Source organism: Nicotiana sylvestris, chromosome 3 (genome assembly GCF_000393655.2).
Source record: "Nicotiana sylvestris chromosome 3, ASM39365v2, whole genome shotgun sequence".
Lineage (NCBI taxonomy): Eukaryota > Viridiplantae > Streptophyta > Magnoliopsida > Solanales > Solanaceae > Nicotiana > Nicotiana sylvestris.
Genome location: NC_091059.1, coordinates 1,469,343 through 1,485,508, shown reverse-complemented (window position 1 = coordinate 1,485,508; position 16,166 = coordinate 1,469,343). Strand labels below are relative to the sequence as shown.

The window sequence follows — 16,166 nt, the reverse complement described above, 5'->3', positions numbered from 1 at the left end:
CGTTCAGCTGCGACGGGCAGCCATGAGCGTTCAGCTGCGAGGAGCTGCGACGAGCAGCCATGAGCGTTCAGCTGCGGACTACTGCTCCTTCCTCTCCATCTTCTTCGTTTATTCGCCGTTGTTTCGAATCGGTTAGTTGGTTTATGTTTCCAAATTTCGTCCATATTTTTTTGTTGTTCGTTGTTTTTCGGATTCAAAATCGATAAATGATTCAATGTTTGTTTTGTTTGTCCGTAGTTGAAATAATTTTAGTTTGTTCATATGTTTCGTTAAATTAATTTTCAGATTTTAAAATGGAAGTTTAATTAGTTGTTTTCATGTTTATTTCATGTTTGTATTATTGTTTAAGTAAGTATTTGTTAGTTTGATGTTTGTTAGATTCAAATTGAAATTTAATCAACTATTTCTTCAATTTGTTTCATGTGTTTATGTATTGTTAGAAATTGTTAATATTGTTAAGTTCAAGTTTAAGTTCATAATTGTTTCTTCGTCGATCTTGTTATTTGTTTAAAGAATTTAGTTGTATTAAAGGAATATATTGTTTTAATCGTTTAATCCGTCATGTTTGTTGTCTTAAAATAGATTCAATTCATGTTCATACTTTGTTTGATTGTTCTTGAATCCGAAATTTGTATAGTTTGATTTCTTGTTTATCATTTATGATTATTTCTTGAATTTGTCTCATAATCTTGTTGTTTAAGTTTAATATAGGAATTGTTGGTTGTAATATTGTTAGAGTTGATTTTAAGTTCAATATGATTGAATTTAGAAATCTTCATACTTTGTTTGTTGTTGTTGTTGAATCCGAAAATAGAATTGTTTGTTGCCAAAATATTGTTCAATCAAATTTTAGTTGTTCTTTGTTGTTCAATTTGTGTTCATGTGATTTGTTGTTGAAATGTTGTTAAAATCGTGTTCATGTGATATTGTTGTTATGATGTTCATCCATGTTCATATTGTTGTTTGAACATTGTTAGAAATTGATCATATTGTCTATATTTTGGTTATGCTTGATTAAATGATGTGTTATAGCTGATGGGTAGTTTGGTAAATTTGTAGTACGTTCAGGGGTAGTTTGGTAATTTCAGTAAGGTCGGAGGGGGTAGTTTAGGAATTGTACATTTTGTAATTGTTTATTTGAAGCATGGGGGACAAAATGAAATGGGGTGGGTTGTGATATGATTATTTAATATAAAGGGGGGACAAGATTTAAATTAAAGGGGAATCTTGCATTATTTTAAATAAAGCATGGGGGACAAAATATAATGGGGTGGTGTGATATATTTATTTAATGTAATGGGGATGAGTGGGAAGATAATGGGTTTGGTAGAGAAAGGGATTGATTTTAATTGATTAAAGGGTGGGGGATGTGTTATATATGTGAAGTCTTGAAGAAGAAATAGAGAACAAGAATACAGATAGAGAGAAAAAAACGGACAGAGAATAGAAGAGAGAAAAATTCCGAAAAATATTTAAGCTTTCAAAATAAAAATAAAAGCTAAAAAAATCTACTGCTTTCTTTCTTTGTTTGAAATTAGTATTAATGGTTGTTGTTACATTTAAAGCTTAAAGCTTTTGTTTTTGGGATTACTACTCCACCGGTCTGTTACTGGGTTGTTACTGTTGCTGGGCAGTTGTTGCTATTGCACTGTTATTACTGTTGCTGATTTTCATCTTCATTTTCTTTTGCTTCCAATATCAGGTACATATCTTTTAAACTCATGTTGTGAAGAGCTTCAACATGGCAAGTAAATGAAGTTTGGAATTATAAGGATGTCTTCTACTCATTTAAATTTTATTAGTTTAAATTTCAGTTTTGTTTTAGTTGGTTAATATAGTATTAAATCAATTAGTAGATTAGTTCTCTTTCTTAATAACTAATGGCTTAGTTATTTTAGGAACGCGATCAACTCATTTCTTTTAATATATGAAATAATGTCAATGATTTTTTTTACAAAATATAGAGTTAAGTGTTTGCAAATAGTCGCATAGGCAGAGAATAAGAATTGGTTTATTTATCTCAAACTCAATCTTTGTAAACAAATTAACCAAACAATTATAACTTTGGACTAAAAACAAGTATATGAGAAGGATATGGGATTTACAAGCACGAATTGCAACATTTTATGTCAAGGATATGTAGAAATAGAATTCGCATTAAATGTAACAATAAAAATTCTTCAGAAACTATTAATTTGTTTATCAAATTAATTCTTTTTCCAGTTTTATATGCGATTCAATTTTTGGATATGTTAATGTTGTATCCACGATAAAAATGGTAGTATTTTTAGTTACATGTTGTTTGTTTCTTTTTCATATCATTAATTCTTTAAAATTTGAATAGTTTTGAGGTATATAATTCATACGCGTAAAATAAGACTTGTAGCAACGCCTAATAAATTTTGAATTCTTTGTCAAGAAATTTGGTGGCATCCCAATCGGTAATTCTCCACGATTCTTACATTTAAAAATAGATAGATGCAATAAACATTTATGGAAAATCTATACTACTATTAAGAATCTTTTGCGTGATTAGGGATGCGTTCGCGTAACCTGATTATATTTCTAAAAGCAATTCGGATTATGCGTTCGCGCAACTTCGAACGAACATTTAATAAAAAGGGGGCTCTTCGGAGAATATCAATATTAATTTCATATAACTCGAGATGTGCGGTTCAATATTTAATTATACAAGAGCGACGAACGTTCTTAATTTTATTTTTAGCACAATTTCGAACTTAAGTTTTTTTTTATATAATAAAAAAATTTCGAAAAAATAAATAAATAATAATAATTATATTGTGTATACGTACGCGTGACACGATTTTCACGTTAAAAAATATTAATATATAAAACGAATACACGTACGCGTGATTCGATTCGAAGAAGGGTCTTTAATTATAAACAATTTAAATAGAAGCGGTAACAATAAAATCATGCAATAAAAATGTATTTAATAAATCAAAATAATCAAGCCAAATATAACAGTTGAGCGACCGTGCTAGAACCACGGAACTCGGGAATGCCTAACACCTTCTCCCGGGTTAACAGAATTCCTTATCCGGATTTCTGGTTCGCAGAATAATAAACAGAGTCATATTCTCCTCGATTCAGGGATTAAAATTGGTGACTTGGGACGCCTTAAAATTCCCAGGTGGCGACTCTGAAACAAACAAAAAAATCCCGTTTCGACTGTCCTTTAATTGGAGAAAACTCCCTACGCCCCTCACGGGGGCGGAAAAAGGAGGTGCGACATTAGTCTGATGAATCTTTCTCCTAAGATAACAAAAAAAAAAGAAAAAAAAGACCTAGTTTGATGAATCTTCTCCTAGAATCGAAATCTTAGTCTGATGAATCTTTCTCCTAAGATAGAAGACCTAGTCTGATGAATTTGCTAGTCAAACTTTCTTGGTTTTACTCACAGGAGATGCACATCCCAATCGAGTCTTTAGTTTTGCTCTCATCATTGCATCAATAACATAGGTAATTTACAGTTTTGCTAACAACTCACAAATCTTCCTAGTGCAAACTAGGGCAGAAAAATTTGTTTGTTTTGTTGTTTTGATTGCAGACACCCACCTAGAGAACGGGGGAATTTGTTTCGGAATTATTTCAAGTTTCAAGTCAGTAGAAGGCGCCCACCTGGAGAACGAGGGAAATCATTCCAAAATTCAATTCAAGTTATAAGTAATAGAAGCTCGCAGCAAGAATGCGTGTCGACAATCCGAGATGACCAACATAAGTAGTCTCAATCCAGAATAAAAGAAGAAAAAAAGGAAGAAGTATCCGAAATGCAGAAGCGGAGACAAGATATGGATTGCTCAAGACATGACTGAGTCACGAGCTTTGCTTGTTCTCGTCGTGATCCGAAAAGCTGAAGAAGAATGAACTAGCACCTGCAGCTAGCAAGCGTCAAGGTTCAAATCTAAAGTCTGCATGAAGAACCATTCAAGACTCAAGATCAAGCTTTAGAAGACTTATAGATAGGAATCTTGTAACTCATAACTGATAGTCTTGCTCAGTTCTTTTAGATTTTATTTTGATGTAATAATAGGAACCGCGGATCGGAACCTCGACAGCACCTCGCTCGGCTCTCCACTTCGGTATACTTCATCACTTTTTCTAATTCTGAACTACACGTGGTTTGATTCCTTTATAGCCAAGGATATGTAGGTAGCTCCGATACCAGGGCTCGGTCACATTCTCCTCTCTTTTAGTTTTTGGTCTCTCTAAATAAGGGTCGGATCAAAAAATTTGTCTCCTCATTCTTTGTCTGAAAACTCTTCGTGTTTCCAGTCAAAGAGGGGCAATTGTAGACGTGTAATTTTTGACCCTCCCCAAGATTTTACACATTTTAGCGTTTAAATATTTAGTTTAGGTCTAATATTGCTATTTTAACTAGTTTTGATTCTTTTACTTTATTTTATCACAAAAATAAAAATTATAAAAAATATTTTTCTTTAATTAGCTAATTGATATTTTATTTAGTTACTTTTAGCTTATCTACCATTCATAAAATTAAAAAAATACAAATAGTTTCACTTTTAGTATTTAGTTTTAGTTTAGTAACTTATTTTAATTAAGAGCGGTTTTTATATTTTATAGATACATTATTTATTTAGTCTTCTTACCTCAAAGTTAAAACCCAATAAGGCATGGACCCAACCCCAATCTCTTAAATTCAAGTCCAAAATTGGACCACCTTTTGAGCCAAATACCCTTAAACCCACAAAAGCCTAATTTCCTAATAACCCTTTCACCCTTAAGACACCCCAAACGAACGTACCTAGCTTTTTCTTGGGGAACCCTTGGACAGACCTAAGCTGGATCAGCAACGGATACCAAAAGAGAAGCCAACGCCACCAACCCCCAGCCCCATTCCCATCGCCGTCATTCATCCCTAAACTTCAGCACACATCAACCTAGCACCCCCTCTTCTTCTTCACCCTCATCTCCGCCAAAAACCATCCAGCCATCATAGCCTCCGACCTTACTCCACCTCACAACAGCCGGCGTCCAAGCCAGAAAACCACCCAAAAATAGTTGCACCGCACCCTCCCCTTTGAAATCTGCTCCAAACATCCCCCTAGGAGTCAGTCGTCCACCCCAAAGAAGACTTGTCACAGAACCCGTTTTTGATTTTGAACTTTGTTTTGTTCTCAACTAAAAAAGATATACGCACGCATAGACATAACAGAACAGGGAGGTAGCGAGATAGTATGGTCAGGGTTCGATGAGGTTTCTGGCTAGGTTTTCCGGTTTAGATCTTGTCCGCGGTCCAGTTCGTTCCGTTGCTTAGCATTGTCAAACTGTCAAACCGTCGAATTCCAGATCTGTTCAAGGTCTATTCCTCCCTCTCTTTTACTATTTAGCTAAATTTCATGCTTCTAGTAAACTTGTTAATCTTTCTTTGATCTGTTTTGTTGATCTTTGAATTAGTGTTTCGTTTTTGCTCGTGACGCCTTGGTAGAATTTGATTTGCTTTTTTTTTCTAGTTCTTTTAATTATTGTTTGTGTGTTTCTTTCATGTAATTTTATATTCGGATGAATTCTTAATAGCTAAAGTAAATTTGGAGTTCCGTTTGCAATGCGTCATTAAAAGATAAAGGTTTCGAGGCTTTAGGATTGATAATATAGTGATAGAAAATTAAGTTAACAAAGTTGAGTAGGTTAGATGGTTACTTGGATGTTCGAAAAGTCCTATGCCGTGGAATGGCGAAAGGCCAAACATAATTAAATTGTTACATGCTTTAATTTTTTTTAATTTTGCCTTGTTATATTAATCGCTCGTAGCATGCTTAGGCCGTCAACATTTGGGTAGGCAATCTTTAGGATTTTTGTTTGATCTGAGGTGAGAGGTCGTTCCCTTTTAGTTTATATCCAAGCGAATGCCCCGTAGACCTTGTATATATTTATCCGGGGTATTCCCCGTAGTATTTGTATTTGGAGGCCGAAAGTAAAACTTGTAGTATTTTTATTTTATTTTTATTTTTTCTTTATTAGGTGGGGACGACCTCGAGCCCTAATATGTGTTTATTTTTTCGTATTTATTTTTACCTCAATTTGAATATTTTAAAAGCCAACTAGATCATGTATGCAACCGTGACCTTCATGGGACTTAGGGAGTGCCTAACACCTTCTCCCCGAGTCAAATGAACCCCCTTATCCGAATATCTGGTGCAGACTTAGTTATGGAGTCCAATGTGTTTTAAAAGGAAAAATTATTTTTTTAAAAATGGTGACCTGGCACACCGAAACAAATATCAGGTAGCGACTCTTAAAAATCCTTTTGAACACAATTTTGTCACTTTTTAATTAATAATCCTCCCTTTTTGAGCTTTGCAAATCCTTTTATTATTTTTAAGATGGTTAGTTTGGTGAAAAAAGGGGTGTGGCAGACTAGAAATTGAAACCTTAAAGAACAAGTGTAAAATAGAGCATGTTTTGGAGATTTGTATCAAACAACCACTATTATTCTTAGCCCTACGGTGGGTGCTAAACTGTTTACCCTTAAAACGGATAACAATTAAATTTATACGCGGTTTTAGGGATATGTGAACTGATTCAACACAAGTAATAAGAATGTTAGATAAACGAATTTAAGATAAAATAAATAGCCAAACCAGTTGTGACGTTGAGCCCGTGCTCGGATTTGAACAATAGATTTGCCCTCGACCGAACCCTCGATTCGAAGCCAAACGTGTATGGAGAACTATGATTAATATAAGAACCTTTCAATAGCTAGAAAGCATAGAAATAAGTTTGTATTTTCTTGATATGCGTGTTACAATGAGTCTATTGAATAAAAAATTTCCTTTTATATAGTAGGAGAGTTTTACCCTTAGTACAATTCTAAAAAAGGTAAAAATCCTCCTTGTCCGTCAATCCCCGATACACTATCGATATCGGGTGAGATTCGCACCGTGATATCCAGTTGAGTGTGGATATCACGGCCCTCTGTTAGTCGTGTGCAACCGTTTGTATTAACAATTAGTTGGAATGTGGTCCTTAAATAATTTTAGGGACTAGAAATATATTCTTTACTACAAATCAATGCCGTGTATTTAGTGCTTTTAAACATTTAGTGACGAGTTTACTGGGCCTAAAACGCTTTAAGTGCAAGAAGATCTGGTCCTTAATCTTGTTAAGGACCAAGCATGGGTGATCTAAAATTCTATTTTTTATAAATTCTCAAATCAAATATATTCATTCTACAAATAAAAAATTTACTCACAAAAGGATAATATAATGATAGATATAGTTTCATATATAATAATTAATAACAAAAAATGACTAGTATATGTTAGTGGCACTGTACAACCATGGTGGAATATTTTTTGGACTAACCTTTTAGCAAACGATCTAGTTAATATCCCTAAACTTAATATAAATCACAAAGAAATAGATAGTTGTAATTACAATTTTATCTCAACATGTGATACAATTACGAAGGATATAATTTTATAATAGTATATATAATAATAATAATAATAATTATAATAATAATAATATTTTATGAATCTTAGTTATTTGAATCAATATAAACATTGTAATCATCTTTTAAAGTTCTTTATATAATTTCTTTAATTAACTTTTTAGTTCCTAAAAAGTTGTTATTCTGTCAGTAATGCACATCTAGATATAGTGAAGCATTGTTCTTCCTTTGTTTGATCTAGCTAAATATGATTAACACTGATCATTTTCAAGAGATTACACGTTTTCTCTAATCTTTATTTCACAACTCAAACACATTATCGTATATTTATTTTATTTATTTTAATATACTCATTGATATAGATACACAAGTAAAACGCGCACCTTAAAACTATTTTATATTAAAAGCACATAGATCCTTATCGAAATGTCATTTGCCTTTTTTGTCGTTTAAAAATAGAATTCACTCTATATAAAATAATCAATAATTATTTTTCTAATATGTAAAAATAGTCATTTAATTATTTTTCATAATCTTAATATACGTATTGTCGTCAATCTTTTCAAAATTGGAGAGTCAAACACTGGAGGTGATCTGAACCACAAAATCAAAGCCTTTTAAAAGGTTTGTAATCTTTTCTTTTATTTTGTTAAACTGTATTCAATGGGATTTCGACATACTCAACCTGAAGATGTAAGATATGATGGGATTTAATTAAAAGGTATTTTCGGGATACCTCTAACTGAAATTAGAATTATTGAAGTAAATCCATTTAAAATATACTTTTCATATTTTCAGTTTTATTTTTTTAATTAGAATATATTTAAGCTTAGAATTAAATATTTCAAAGATATAACTTTAGGAGAACAAATTGGTATAAAAATCTAAGTAATACTAAGCCACTTGCTATTTTATACACGAAAATAATCCAGTAAGAAAATCTAAGATTATGATTTACAGAAAATTTTCATAAATGTGTTTTATAAAAGTGAAAGAAAAAAAATTACAAAATAAAACAAGAAAAATATATTTAAAAAAATTAAGTTAGAATAAAAAGTTTTAAAAAATTCAAAATAGTTCCCGATCAAATTTAAATGCAAAACATAAATAAAAAATAAAAAGGGGTCCAAACTTTGAAATAGAGTCTTGAGGGCCTCTGTGCACAATATATCTCTAGTAAGTAGTACTTCTAATCTGTAAAATCTTTGTGAAGGGAGAGACCAACACATTTACTAGGAATATCAATCATGTTTTTTTCTTCTTTTTTTTTCGAATTGGAGCGACAAAGGACTGAATCTCAGTGGATCGTGACAGCAAGACTACTCTGTCACTTACAATACTCTGTCGCGTATTTAAATCATCTGCAAAGAATTCTACCTACCGCTCGATGGAAATTGTACTTTAAGGCGGCCATCGCGGCTCTTCTGCCGCGATGACTTAGCCAACGATACGTGCCCTTGGGGGCAAAAGGCTCCTACTGCGGGTCAGCAAGCGGACGGCGGGCGCATGCGTCGCTTCTAACCCGGATTAAACAGGCATTCAAACTTGATTAAAATGCAACTTGAGTGCGTCTTTGTTTTTGGATTCTTAGTCATAAAATTCTGGCATAATACATTAACAGGCACTCAAATTTGACCTCAACTGACAAGTATGCCTTTTAATTTTGGGTGTGCACAAGTAGAAACCTCAATTTGTCTCCACATTATCAGTTGAACACTCCAATTTACAAAATGATTATTTAGACACCTCTAAAATTTACGTATCACGTCAATATTTGTATTTACTTGTTCAACTTTATATAAGTTGAGGTACTTATTTTTGCACATCCAAAATTGAAGGGCATATTTGCCGGTTAAGGCCAAGTTCGAGGGCATGTTGATGTATTATGCCTAAAATTCTACAAGAGGGCTTGCTCTGACGGTAAGCAACCTCCACTTCCAACCAAGAGGTTGTGAGTTCAAGTTTCTCAAGAGCAAGGTGGGAAGTTCTTGGAGGAAAGGATGCCGGGAGTCTATTTGGAAACAGCCTCTCTACCCCAAGGTAGGGGTAAAGTCTGCGTACACATTACCCTCCCCAGACCCTACTAAGTGGGATTATACTGGGTTGTGATGATGTCCATCTCATTGAAGAAGTATTAGGCATGTGCCTAATAAGAGTTTTCTTTGGTTTGGTAGCCAACCTTGTTGACTTGGTTTGGTTGGTAACCAACCTTGTTGAATTTCTTTGGTTTGGTAGCCAACTTTGTTGAATTGTGAAAAATGTGTGTAAATTGTCAAATATTGTAGGCTTTAGAGGGTGAAGCTTTGGCTATAAAAGGAGAGCTTCAACTCTCATTTCTACACACCAACAAAGAGAGAAAGAAAGAGTGAGGTTTCACAGACAAGGTATAAGAAAATAGTCTGTGAGGAAAATAGAGAGTGAGCGATATTGTAGTGAGGTGAGAATATCAAAAGAGGGTTATTTCTTTTGAGTGTTGTAGTGGTCTTTGGAGTATTTACCTCCGACCTACAAAGTGTAAAATTCCTTACTATAGTGATATCAGTTGCTCCTCTCGGGGTCGTGGTTTTTTTTCCCTTATTCAGAAGGGTTTTCCACGTAAAAATCTTGGTGTCATTGTTACTCTTTTATTCTTGTTAATTACCGTATCTCGGTGCTACATTATTATTCCGCTTTATTACCGTGAATATTATTTTGGTAAGGGGTTTATTCCCAACAACTGGTATCAGAGCACGGGTTCTGCTCGTTCACTGAAATACTATTCACTGTCGGTAGTACTATACTTGGTGAAAAAATAAAAATGTCCGGAGTAAAGTACGAGGTAGCAAAATTCAACGGAGATAACGGTTTCTCAACATGGCAAAGAAGGATGAGAGATCTGCTCATCCAACAAGGATTACACAAGGTTCTAGATGTTGATTCCAAAAAGCCTGATACCATGAAAGCTGAGGATTGGGCTGACTTGGATGAAAGAGCTGCTAGTGCAATTAGGTTGCACTTATCAGATGATGTGGTAAATAACATCATTGATGAAGACACTGCACGAGGAATTTGGACAAGGTTGGAAAGCCTATACATGTCCAAAACGCTGACAAATAAATTGTACCTGAAGAAGCAGTTATACGCCCTACACATGAGTGAAGGTACGAATTTTTTGTCACATTTAAATGTGTTTAACGGACTAATCACACAGCTTGCCAACCTCGGAGTGAAAATCGAGGAAGAAGATAAAGCCATCTTGCTATTGAACTCGTTGCCATCTTCGTACGATAACTTGGCAACAACCATCCTGCACGGTAAGACTACTATTGAGTTGAAAGATGTCACATCGGCTCTTCTACTCAATGAGAAGATGAGAAAGAAGCCTGAAAATCAAGGACAGGCTCTCATCACAGAAGGTAGAGGCAGGAGTTATCAAAGGAGTTCGAACAACTATGGTAGATCCGGAGCTCGTGGGAAGTCAAAGAACCGATCCAAATCAAGAGTCAGAAATTGCTACAACTGTAATCAACCAGGTCACTTCAAAAGAGATTGCCCAAATCCAAGGAAGGGCAAAGGTGAAACCAGTGGCCAGAAGAATGACGACAACACAGCCGCCATGGTGCAAAATAATGATAATGTTGTCCTCTTTATAAATGAGGAAGAGGAATGCATGCACCTGTCAGGTCCAGAGTCGGAATGGGTGGTTGACACAGCGGCATCTCACCATGCCACACCGGTAAGAGATCTTTTTTGCAGATATGTAGCAGGTGATTTCGGCACAGTGAAAATGGGTAACACAAGTTACTCAAAGATTGCAGGGATTGGTGACATTTGTATCAAGACAAATGTCGGATGCACATTGGTTCTAAAGGATGTGCGGCATGTACCTGATTTACGGATGAACTTGATCTCGGGAATTGCTTTAGACCGAGATGGATACGAGAGCTATTTTGCAAATCAAAAGTGGAGACTCACTAAGGGATCATTGGTGATTGCAAAGGGAGTTGCTCGTGGCACGTTGTACAGGACAAATGCAGAAATATGCCAAGGTGAATTGAACGCGGCACAAGATGAGATTTCTGTAGATTTGTGGCACAAAAGAATGGGTCATATGAGCGAGAAGGGATTGCAGATTCTTGCCAAGAAATCACTCATTTCTTATGCCAAAGGTACAACGGTAAAACCTTGTGACTACTGTTTATTTGGTAAGCAGCATAGAGTCTCATTTCAGACATCGTCTGAAAGAAAATTGAATATACTTGATTTAGTATATTCTGATGTTTGCGGCCCAATGGAAATTGAATCAATGGGCGGTAACAAATATTTTGTTACTTTTATTGATGATGCTTCACGAAAATTATGGGTTTATATTTTGAAAACCAAAGATCAGGTGTTTCAAGTTTTCCAGAAGTTTCATGCTCTAGTAGAAAGGGAGACGGGTCGAAAGCTAAAGCGTCTCCGAAGTGACAATGGAGGTGAGTACACTTCAAGGGAATTTGAAGAGTATTGTTCAAGTCATGGGATCAGACATGAAAAGACAGTTCCTGGAACCCCACAGCACAATGGCGTAGCCGAGAGGATGAACCGCACCATTGTGGAGAAGGTGAGAAGCATGCTCAGAATGGCTAAACTGCCTAAGTCATTCTGGGGTGAAGCAGTTCAGACAGCCTGTTACCTGATCAATAGGAGTCCATCAGTTCCGTTGGCGTTTGAAATCCCAGAGAGAGTCTGGACCAACAAGGAGGTGTCCTACTCGCATCTGAAGGTGTTCGGTTGCAGAGCTTTTGCACATGTACCAAAAGAGCAGAGAACAAAGCTGGATGATAAATCTATTCCCTGCATATTTATCGGATATGGAGATGAAGAGTTCGGGTACAGACTGTGGGATCCTGTAAAGAAGAAGGTCATCAGAAGTAGAGATGTAGTCTTCCGAGAAAGTGAAGTTAGAACTGCTGCTGATATGTCAGAAAAGGCGAAGAATGGTATAATTCCTAACTTTGTTACTATTCCTTCTACTTCTAACAATCCCACAAGTGCAGAAAGTACGACCGACGAGGTTGCCGAGCAGGGGGAGCAACCTGGTGAGGTTATTGAGCAGGGGGAGCAACTTGATGAAGGTGTCGAGGAAGTGGAGCACCCCACTCAGGGAGAAGAACAACCTCAACCTCTGAGGAGATCAGAGAGGCCAAGGGTAGAGTCACGCAGGTACCCTTCCACAGAGTATGTCCTCATCAGTGATGAGGGGGAGCCAGAAAGTCTTAAGGAGGTGTTGTCCCATCCAGAAAAGAACCAGTGGATGAAAGCTATGCAAGAAGAGATGGAATCTCTCCAGAAAAATGGCACATACAAGCTGGTTGAACTTCCAAAGGGTAAAAGACCACTCAAATGCAAATGGGTCTTTAAACTCAAGAAAGATGGAGATGGCAAGCTGGTCAGATACAAAGCTCGATTGGTGGTTAAAGGCTTCGAACAGAAGAAAGGTATTGATTTTGACGAAATTTTCTCCCCCGTTGTTAAAATGACTTCTATTCGAACAATTTTGAGCTTAGCAGCTAGCCTAGATCTTGAAGTGGAGCAGTTGGATGTGAAAACTGCATTTCTTCATGGAGATTTGGAAGAGGAGATTTATATGGAGCAACCAGAAGGATTTGAAGTAGCTGGAAAGAAACACATGGTGTGCAAATTGAATAAGAGTCTTTATGGATTGAAGCAGGCACCAAGGCAGTGGTACATGAAGTTTGATTCATTCATGAAAAGTCAAACATACCTAAAGACCTATTCTGATCCATGTGTATACTTCAAAAGATTTTCTGAGAATAACTTTATTATATTGTTGTTGTATGTGGATGACATGTTAATTGTAGGAAAAGACAAGGGGTTGATAGCAAAGTTGAAAGGAGATCTGTCCAAGTCATTTGATATGAAGGACTTGGGCCCAGCACAACAAATTCTAGGGATGAAGATAGTTCGAGAGAGAACAAGTAGAAAGTTGTGGCTATCTCAGGAGAAGTACATTGAACGTGTACTAGAACGCTTCAACATGAAGAATGCTAAGCCAGTCAGCACACCTCTTGCTGGTCATCTAAAGTTGAGTAAGAAGATGTGTCCTACAACAGTGGAGGAGAAAGGGAACATGGCTAAAGTTCCTTATGCTTCAACAGTCGGAAGCTTGATGTATGCAATGGTATGTACTAGACCTGATATTGCTCACGCAGTTGGTGTTGTCAGCAGGTTTCTTGAAAATCCTGGAAAGGAACATTGGGAAGCAGTCAAGTGGATACTCAGGTACCTGAGAGGTACCACGGGAGATTGTTTGTGCTTTGGAGGATCTGATCCAATCTTGAAGGGCTATACAGATGCTGATATGGCAGGTGACATTGACAACAGAAAATCTACTACTGGATATTTATTTACATTTTCAGGGGGAGCTATATCATGGCAGTCTAAGTTGCAGAAGTGCGTTGCACTTTCAACAACTGAAGCAGAGTACATTGCCGCTACAGAAACTGGCAAGGAGATGATATGGCTCAAGCGATTCCTTCAAGAGCTTGGATTGCATCAGAAGGAGTATGTCGTCTATTGTGACAGTCAAAGTGCAATAGACCTTAGCAAGAACTCTATGTACCATGCAAGGACCAAACACATTGATGTGAGATATCATTGGATTCGAGAAATGGTAGATGATGAATCTCTAAAAGTCTTGAAGATTTCTACAAATGAGAATCCCGCAGATATGCTGACCAAGGTGGTACCAAGGAACAAGTTCGAGCTATGCAAAGAACTTGTCGGCATGCATTCAAACTAGAAGACAGTGCTACCTCCTCTGGATGAATGAGACTGGAGGGGGAGATTGATGATGTCCATCTCATTGAAGAAGTATTAGGCATGTGCCTAATAAGAGTTTTCTTTGGTTTGGTAGCCAACCTTGTTGACTTGGTTTGGTTGGTAACCAACCTTGTTGAATTTCTTTGGTTTGGTAGCCAACTTTGTTGAATTGTGAAAAATGTGTGTAAATTGTCAAATATTGTAGGCTTTAGAGGGTGAAGCTTTGGCTATAAAAGGAGAGCTTCAACTCTCATTTCTACACACCAACAAAGAGAGAAAGAAAGAGTGAGGTTTCACAGACAAGGTATAAGAAAATAGTCTGTGAGGAAAATAGAGAGTGAGCGATATTGTAGTGAGGTGAGAATATCAAAAGAGGGTTATTTCTTTTGAGTGTTGTAGTGGTCTTTGGAGTATTTACCTCCGACCTACAAAGTGTAAAATTCCTTACTATAGTGATATCAGTTGCTCCTCTCGGGGTCGTGGTTTTTTTCCCTTATTCAGAAGGGTTTTCCACGTAAAAATCTTGGTGTCATTGTTACTCTTTTATTCTTGTTAATTACCGTATCTCGGTGCTACATTATTATTCCGCTTTATTACCGTGAATATTATTTTGGTAAGGGGTTTATTCCCAACAGGTTGTTGTTGTTGTTGCTGCTGCTCAAGAAGCCTCTCGAAAGATCAAAGACATGTCCACTTTTAATTTGCTGTAAGTTGCTGGAAGTTTCTTGCACAAAGAACTCTCTCAACATTTTCAGAACTTTCAAGATTCTTAAAACTGTACCCCTCTCTCTATATATATTGCACCATTAAACCCCTTAGCTCTTCCCAGAACACTAGTCAACCAAACACAAAAGATAAAGAAAAAGAAGAAGATCGTCAAAGCTTGCTAGGATGAGGCTCAACAAAAACATTCCATTTTTTATCTTTTCAGTTGGCTGCATATTGCAAATGGCATCAGTGTCAGAAGGATCATCAATTCTACCATTATTCTTGGACCAAATGGCCAATACTCCCAGTAGTCTACTAAGTGAAACATTTCTTGATCCATTCAGAATGTTAGAACAAATACCCTTAGGACTAGAAACCAGAGACGAGACTCTCTCCGTTGCAAAAGTAGACTGGAAAGAAACGCCAGAGGGACACGTGGTAACAGTAGACGTTCCAGGTTTAAAGAAAGAAGAGATAAAGATAGAGATGGAGGAAAATAGGGTGTTGAGAGTGAGTGGAGAGAGGAAAAAAGAAGAAGAAAACAAAGATGATCATATTCATTGGCATTGTGTTGAAAGGAGCTATGGAAAATTCTTGAGGCAGTTTCGTCTGCCTGAAAATGCTGATATTGATACTCTTAAAGCTAAGCTTGAAAATGGTGTGTTAACTATTTCTTTTGCTAAGTTGTCTCCTGACAAAATTAAGGGTCCTAAAGTTGTCGCCATTGAGACCAAAGAAGAAGGAAAAAACTCTTCTGCTTCCGTTAAAGAGGAGCTGTAACGCATCTTGCTGCGTGAATACGAGATACTTTGTGCTTTGTAATCGTAATAAATTATGGGGCGTGATTTATATATGCTTGGTCTTTTGTCCCTAGACAGTAGTGAAAAGTGATGAAAATAATGTAAATGCAGTCATAATTGGGAAGTTCTATCATATTTGATCGGTTTCTTTTTGTTTGTTGGATATATTGATCTTCTAATTGTTAAGTTCTATTTATATTTTTTCACGAATACTACTTTCAAAAGTTCAAGTTGTAATTTTCTGGTTGTGGTTATGTTAATTGTTAAGTTCTATTTATATTTAGCACTTGCAAATGCATTTCACTCAATTTAAACAAGAACTTAGAGAAGAATATGTAGACAGCGAGGAAGATGGATCTTCATTTCTGTCATATTGAGCAATACAAAGTCAAAATAATCTATTTTGTTTCCTTTGAAAT

The 16,166-nt window shown here is 36.1% G+C and overlaps 1 protein-coding gene across 1 annotated transcript; it reads left to right on the top strand.

The window, feature by feature from the left end:
• The first annotated feature begins 15,080 nt into the window (after positions 1-15,080).
• On the top strand, positions 15,081-15,872 carry LOC104230569 (22.0 kDa class IV heat shock protein). The gene has a single exon (XM_009783409.2). The coding sequence runs from the start codon at positions 15,131-15,133 to the stop codon at positions 15,725-15,727; it is 597 nt and encodes a 198-aa protein (XP_009781711.1). The 5' UTR covers positions 15,081-15,130; the 3' UTR covers positions 15,728-15,872.
• Positions 15,873-16,166: the final 294 nt, after the last annotated feature.

Coding starts and splice junctions, on each gene's coding strand:
- LOC104230569 (XM_009783409.2), top strand. CDS start 15,131: ATGAGGCTCAACAAAAACATTCCATTTTTTATCTTTTCAGTTGGCTGC.